Here is a 7,500-nt window from a genome sequence, read left to right as displayed (position 1 = left end):
ATCCTTATTAATTACAGTATGACCACTGTTGATGGGGATGAAGAGATGAATAATGTGATAAACACAGTGATGTTGATAAGAATAATCAAGAAAAAAATAGTAATAAGATGATGAGAATAAAATAGGAAAAAGAGAAAGCAATCATATATAGGATGAAATATAAAAGCGAATCAGTAATAATTACAGTTATAGTGTGATGATTATAACAAATATTGATGACAGTGATATGAAGATGTATAAGATAAATATGACAAGGTTGACAAGAATGATCATGAAAAAGAAATTTAATAAATAATCTTATAAAAGGTAAATCTGGGAACTCTATAAGACTATGAAAACTTACAATCAAGCACAAATATGTAGTCACAATTTTGCTGTGAATTAATCAGTTAATGAAATCTTTGGGGCTTCTGCCCTCAAGCAAATAGAAAATAATCCTAGCTGTATACTAGAGAAAGGAGTACTGGTACTTTAAAATGATACAGTTAGATTATAACAATAATAATTATACCTCTGGACTAAAGTCAACTTATTGTACACTCACAGACAAGCCACACCCCTTTTCCAAAGCAAAGCAACTGATTGGTTAATAGATAATGTTTGTATTGCTTTACTCACACTTGGCCTTGGTATGTTCAATGTTTATAACCAGACCAGTTTTTTTGTCTAATAAATGGAAATATAGAAACTGGAAGGATATAAAAATGTTAACATATATCAATCCCAAATGGTACAGGACAACATTGTTTTCAACTAAAGCCCTGTCACTGTTTTTTTGTTTGTTTGTTTTTTAAAATGTGTGCTGAGTTTTATAATACACACCAGAACAGCCTAGATAATAAGGATAAGGAATAATTTTTGGTACTTGCGTGTGATAAAGAAAATCAAGTAATCATGAAACTTTACACAAAAACTATCATTACCGCCAGCTGAGTGACTGTTCTCTCATGGAATTTACCTCTCCTCCACATGTAGGCTACATGCTAGCACAAAGTTTTATCACGTACATAATGATAATGATATATCTGGCTTATGCAATTCATGACTAACTATCTATTGTGCTCTATGCTAGGTATCATTTCTTTCTGTTTAGTTTATATTTTCTGCAAATTAAGAATGAATTTATGGGCTTTATTCCAAAACAATAACATTCTCAGCTTGCATCATTTTAACTAATACGTTTATCTTGAACATATACAATAAGCTCTCGAAGGATTGTTTTTATACAATTTACTTATTTCTTGTTCCAAATTTAAATATTACTATACTGAAAACAGGTCTGACAATAAACTACAAACACACAGCATGAATAAACAGACAGCAACATGACCACTGTATCTAAACTAATCAGATTACTAGCTATGGAAAGAACTGTGGTTTCTCTGACAAATGGACATCCTCTGACTGCAGTCAACCCATATATATACACACAAAAACCTGATATTGTCTTTTAAAGTCACTTGCAATCCATCTATACAGAAGTACACAAAAAATAAATGACCAAACTATACTTTATCAACATGGATCAGTTAACTACAAAGTTCATTCAGCTGTGTGGCAAGTTTTATTGCGACACACTATCTTGCACATATATTCATGAAGACACTACCTTATCTGTGTGAGAGGTCTATGATTTAACTTGTTGCAAAGAGGTTTTTGTTTTTCCGTCATAGAATTGCAAGAATATATTTACACTGCCATTGTAAGACAATTCTTAAGATATATATTACAGTCATCTATACACTGACTATCCTTATGCTAAACTTTTTTTTTTCATTCTAAATTCAACAATATATAGTTTGTGAAGTTGGACAGAAAGACCTCTCCTATTAACGGAACTTCCAGAAAAAATTGTCTATGTAGAGACATATATCACGGTAGAAATGACCTGGGTAATCGCAGAAGTACAGTGAAAGCTTTAAAACCCATGACTTCTCTTGATATAGGCTACTGCTTCTCAGATTTCACTTTTACTTAATTTTGAGGGGGGTACTTGAATTGCCTAATTTTGTATGTTTTTTTGTTATAAGAATTTATTTTAAGCTAGTTCTCTTGGATGTATCTTCAATAAGAATCTCTAAATCTCAAACTAACATCTATAAATATTAAACGATGTGGATATCACCAAGTATTCACTGAATTGTAGAGATGACAAATTAAATTTTACACAGTATGTTTTCTTCACTGTGCAATTTTTGTCTTCTGCTACTAATTTCTCCTAAAAATCTTCCCAATCCATTTGTAAAAACATAAAAATCGCTTATCAAGAAAGTGAGAAATGTTCCGAGGTGAATTACACCACTTATCAAAAGCTCTTACGGCCAAACTTTACACATGGCACTATGAAAATGATCCTACTGGGTTCCCACGCTTAAATAGTTAATACACACACGCAGAATCCTCGGCATCGTGGATTTCTCGTGAGAAAAGGGTCGTCCCAGGAACCTTCATCTCCAAACACAGCCAACCACAGCCCAAAAACACCTGAGTCGCACACTTTTATCTTCTGAAGTACAACCGACGGGACTTTATTTTGGTGGCTGGCGTGTCCCTAGCTCACCTTGGAGGACATGTCGAGACGCTGGACACATGCAGAAGGAAGTTAGAGATAAAAAGAGTGTGATATTAAGTAGTTCATCGCAATCGATTCTCCTGCTGGCGGCCGTCAACTAGGGTCATCGTAAGTCGGGGTTGCGTGGCGGAGCTCTTCAGTCGCCCCAATTAATTAAAATTTTCACGATGACCCGGATTTTTTTCCTAATTTTCACCAGAATACGAACAGAATCATCCTATTTTAAAATTTTGGAGCTTTGCCCTTTCCTCTTGGCTGGTATATTGGACGCGCCTACTTTACGCAAGGGGGAAATAATCCGGTCCCGAAATGTAAACACGGAACTGTTGACCTTTGGAGAGACGCGGCCGATTCGCCTCCCGTGGCACCTGCCTTGCACCCCTGTGGCACCTGCCCCCGGGCCTCCCTCTGGCGACGCCTCTACCCCCACGTGCCCTAGGAAGACCCCATGCCAGTGGACGAGGCTTGCAAGGTGTATCAGGCTTCTGGTCACATCTGGATTGTTGGCAACCTCTCGTGCACGGTGCAGGATCAGGGTCTTTTGGCATCGGCTAATATTTTAAGGTGTTGTGATATGGGCAAAACTGATGGTGTTATTGGGGGAAAATACCCAACCAGTGAATCCTTTGAAATAACACTACATCACGATAGCATATTGTCTATGTGACGTCTTTTGATTAGTAACTTTTCATCACAAAAGGAAAATAGATATTACATTTCAACAAGCCAGTGTGCAACAGTTCCATCAAATTACGATACTATTACACAATTAATTTGCTTGGTGGCATTATGTTTGTGAGTCTAGTAGATATATATTACCCCAGATGAAGACATTTTGAAAGATTGGCATTTCAAACAATCGTTTTGATCATATATCTTTGCATTAGTTTAAACCATAATGTCATTGTACTTTTTTATTTTGGAGTAGCAGTAACCTTAGATATTATTGGACAATGTATCATGTAGGGTAATGTTGACACAAGTTACTGAAAATAATTGTTAGTAATATTTCAGAAGTAAACAACAATGTCGGGGTCTGAGGCGGCAGCAATCCAAGTACTGACTCGTGCAGTGCAGCTTGATGGTGAGAAGAAATTTGCAGAGGCTTTAGCTTGCTATGAACAAGGCATCAGACTACTCCTGCAAGCAGCTAGAGGTATTTCCCTGTCTAGTATTTCCCTTCGGTAATTTGGATTTCTTGAATACTTACATGCTAAATCTGTGTTATAAGAAAATGCATAGGTTGATAGGCAAATGGAATGAAATTACGTTATTAATTACTCTCTAAGACAATATAACCTTACTTCTGGCAGAAGTCAAAGATGAAACAAAACGTAGTCACTTCAAGAAAAAGACAGAAGAGTACCTGGCACGAGCAGAAGTTATGAAAGAGGCGGTAAATAAACAGAAAGAAATTGGACGCACCCACAGGCAAGTGAGTATTTGGAGGGAGAGGCACTTTGATTTTCATGCAACACTTTCAAATCTGTTCACATGAGTAAAGTATGAGTGTCATTGTGGTTAGTCAGCGTGCATATAAAATCCAGGAACTTGAATTTTAATGCACTTGTAGTTTGTGTAATATATTTGACTCCTATGTTCTTTTTACCAGATTCAGATTGAAAATGGTGACACAGGCTACAGTTATGAGACTATTTTTAGTCCTCTAATAGACAAAACTTTATCAAATGTAGTCGTGGTTGACGCATACATACGATCAACTCACCAGGTTAGTAATAGTATTGACAACACTTCTTTATGAATACATTATCATTGGAAAATCTGATTTGAATGCACCTATTTATTGTTATTTGAGAATTTGATGTGCTAAAACATAGTTTATGTTCAGAAACCATTGATATTTTATGGACTGTTAGGTTTCTTATATAATCTGTTATCCAAAAATTGTGATCAAGTCATGAATACAAAAGGAAAAAATACTGATTATATGAAAAAGAAAATTGAATATTCTGTGTTAATCCAATGCTGCCGGGGAAAATAAACAAAAAAGGGGGGAAAATGCTGTGCCTATTTTCTATATTTTTTGTGAAATGTCTGCCCATAGATGGCTCTGCTAGTGCTTAGCCATAAAGGAGTCAATTAGTAGACCTTGTGACCGTACCTGATTTGAATTGGAAGGGGAAAACATATATTTTACTAGTGCTATGAATATCGATGGTGTTATTTTTATTATAAACATTATAATTATTATAATGTTTTTTAACATTAGTAACAGCAATATAAGATAACTTAAAATATTTTGTACATCAAAGAAAAGGGTTAAAGGGCAAGACAGGCAGTACTCATAACTGGCTCATTGGTGACCTAGTACAATTGTAGCCATCTATGTGTACAATCAAACAAGTACTCACAGTGGGCATAGCACGTGTCTACACGTCATACCCGTCGGCAAGGGGTTAAATGCAGAAAATATTAATGTAAAACTTAGTGCTGATATTCCATATTTTTTAGCTTTGTTAAAGATAATTCCTTACATGAATAATTTTTATTTTTATATTTCCAGAATTATATATTGTGATTATTTCCACAGATCTACAACTTCCTGCACTTTTGTGAGTTGTTTGTCCGTAAAGCTGAATGCCTGAAGTCAATCACTTTGCAGACAACCCAAGACCCAACCGATCCCAGGTGTGTGTGTGTGGGTGGGTGGGCAAGCCTGCTTGCATGTGTGCGTGCATCTCTATATATCTATGTGTGTGCATGCATGCAGGGAGAATAGTGTGTGTATGTGTGTAATGTGATGTCGTGTAGAGTAGTGTAGAGTAGTGTAGAGTAGTGTCGAGTAGTGTCGAGTAGTGTAGAGTAGTGTAGTGTAGTGTAGTGTAGTGTAGAGTAGTGTAGAGTAGTGTAGTGTAGTGTAGTGTAGTGTAGTGTAGTGTAGTGTGTGTGTGTGTGTGTGTGTGTGTGTTTGTGAAAGAGAAAGGGAGGTGGGGTTACTTTATTCAAACTTTGGTTCATTCCAGAACTTCTTAGCGCAAGCATGGTATTACATACAAAACAGTAGACAGTTGTGCAAAAAGCCGAAGTGGAAGAAAATTTCAAGATAACAAATTTACTAATAAACAACCAAGGAAAGGTAGCAGTGCCCTAATATAAGTGTGTGACTTTGGCTGAGTTAAACAAAATTATTGTTTGTATTAGTAGTGATTTATTTGCAAGTTGTGTAGATGGGATATTTTGGAAAAGAAGACAGCATTTTCTTATGTGGAATACATTTTCCTTGAACTCATTCTTTTTTCTTTTTTTTACAGGGTACAGCATGAACGATTAGATGAGATTATAAGGTCTCTACGGAAGTATAATGTAAACTTGATCATCAATTTTTCTGAAACTCTTCATGATAGAGAAATAAGGTTTGTATGTTCTTGTCATAATTATATTTACATATGTAAAAACAGTGGTTCTTCACAAAATCTAGACCACAGAATAATTGTTAAAAGTAGTAGCATGATAAAAATAACAGAAATATTAGCCATTTTTTCCTTATTTGTTGTTAAACACTCACTTTCTCTCTCTCTCTTTGTATCTTCTCCCTTTCTAGATTTGACAGTGGTTGGATCATCAAGATTGGACGAGGGCTAGACTATTTCAAGAAGGCAGATGGTCGCTTTTCCATAGGCTGGTCAGATTACCACTTTCGAGAGTGTCATCAAACTACCATAGATATCTTCCACCAGCAGACTGTGAAATGATAGAGTTTTGTATATGATGCAATAAGTGCCTTTAATTCCCATTGATTCTTCTTCAGGAATGTAATATTCCTCTCCATAGTACAATGCACGGGTATATTATTCTCGGTCACAAATTTTCATGTTTTCTTTTTAAACTGAAGAAGTGGTTTCAAAAACTTGTTGCCTGAAGTAAGACTAAATGGGGGGAAAATTAAGTTTTTGTTGAGGAGAAAATTGGGGAGAAATTCACCATATTGACAATGCATGTTGTGAAATAATACTTAAAATGCTTGACCATCAGGTTATTAGATGGATATCAACATTTATTTTGATATGAAATTGGTGCTATGCTTGATGATACACATTTGATTTTTTTTATTAATTATACATTACATATAACATATAGCGACCATGTAATATTGTATCCCCTTTATTGTTTTTAAAAAGGGGAGACATTTTTAAAGCTTTGATAACAATCTTAAGTGATTTATTCTATATTCCCATAGGTTACAAATGTTCTGTGATTTAAAGACTTAATACATTATTATACATTTTAATAATGATGGATTTATAATGCTTTATGTGTGTTTTTATCCATAAAGTGAATGAAAGAATTTACATATCTGCTGATATTTTTAAGATTTTATATATAAATATGAAGAAGGAATTTTGTCTTGGTAATTTTTTTCACCTAAATACAAATAGGATGCCTTTACACACATGGGAGTGTCTTATGGGTAGTGTAGTACATATTTGTATATACATGTACTGTACATATAAGACCATTTATGCAATTTCCACAAAATAATCTGTTAACACAACTTTCAAAACACTTCATTTGGTAGCCAGAAAAAAACAACACATGAGTATTGCTGCCATGACACAGCAAATCATGCAATTGGCAGTATCACAGACTTCTGGAAGTGTGTGGTGGTCTGTGTTCTGAGCTCTGACATGAAGATATGTAAGGCCATGGATAAGCTTTAAGAAGAGAGATTGTGAAAGAACTGAATCATAGGAAATAAATAGAATGAAAAGCACCCACCGCTACAAGGATGTGTGTCTGTGAGGAATCTACAGAAGAGAGCTGCCATGTAAGACCTGCATTCAAACCTCACCCCACCAAGACAGATGGTGTAGAATAGAACTGAGTTTGCCAAGAAACATTAGTAGAAGGCTGGAGGAAGATGGAGTAGAGTGATGATAGTAAGTTTTTAAGTGTGAGAAAGAGACCTG

The 7,500-nt window shown here is 35.3% G+C and overlaps 2 protein-coding genes across 5 annotated transcripts in view; one reads left to right on the top strand and one right to left on the bottom strand.

Moving 5' to 3' along the window:
• Positions 1 to 2,734, bottom strand: part of LOC125035101 (serine/arginine repetitive matrix protein 2-like) — a 13,038-nt gene extending 10,304 nt beyond the window's left edge. For 2 of the 3 annotated variants that reach the window (XM_047627253.1, XM_047627256.1), the window contains exon 1: positions 2,391 to 2,486. In XM_047627253.1, the coding sequence (XP_047483209.1) occupies positions 2,391 to 2,408 (18 nt within the window). In that variant the 5' untranslated portion in view covers positions 2,409 to 2,486. Of the gene's footprint in view, positions 1 to 2,390; positions 2,487 to 2,560 lie in introns of those variants that run through there. The other variant, XM_047627254.1, reaches the window with a different exon arrangement.
• LOC125035102 (MIT domain-containing protein 1-like) overlaps positions 1 to 6,931 on the top strand; it is a 28,554-nt gene extending 21,623 nt beyond the window's left edge. The window contains exons 1-7 of one of the 2 annotated variants that reach the window (XM_047627257.1): positions 2,890 to 3,136; positions 3,587 to 3,728; positions 3,886 to 4,007; positions 4,185 to 4,301; positions 5,124 to 5,221; positions 5,845 to 5,946; positions 6,135 to 6,931. In XM_047627257.1, the coding sequence (XP_047483213.1) occupies positions 3,599 to 3,728; positions 3,886 to 4,007; positions 4,185 to 4,301; positions 5,124 to 5,221; positions 5,845 to 5,946; positions 6,135 to 6,285 (720 nt within the window). In that variant the 5' untranslated portion in view covers positions 2,890 to 3,136; positions 3,587 to 3,598 and the 3' untranslated portion in view covers positions 6,286 to 6,931. Of the gene's footprint in view, positions 1 to 2,889; positions 3,137 to 3,586; positions 3,729 to 3,885; positions 4,008 to 4,184; positions 4,302 to 5,123; positions 5,222 to 5,844; positions 5,947 to 6,134 lie in introns of those variants that run through there. The other variant, XM_047627258.1, reaches the window with a different exon arrangement.
• The last annotated feature ends 569 nt before the right edge of the window (positions 6,932 to 7,500 follow it).

This window comes from Penaeus chinensis, chromosome 19, assembly GCF_019202785.1.
Source record: "Penaeus chinensis breed Huanghai No. 1 chromosome 19, ASM1920278v2, whole genome shotgun sequence".
Lineage (NCBI taxonomy): Eukaryota > Metazoa > Arthropoda > Malacostraca > Decapoda > Penaeidae > Penaeus > Penaeus chinensis.
The sequence above is the reverse complement of the archived record's forward strand: the minus strand, read 5'-3'. Positions and strand labels throughout refer to the sequence as shown.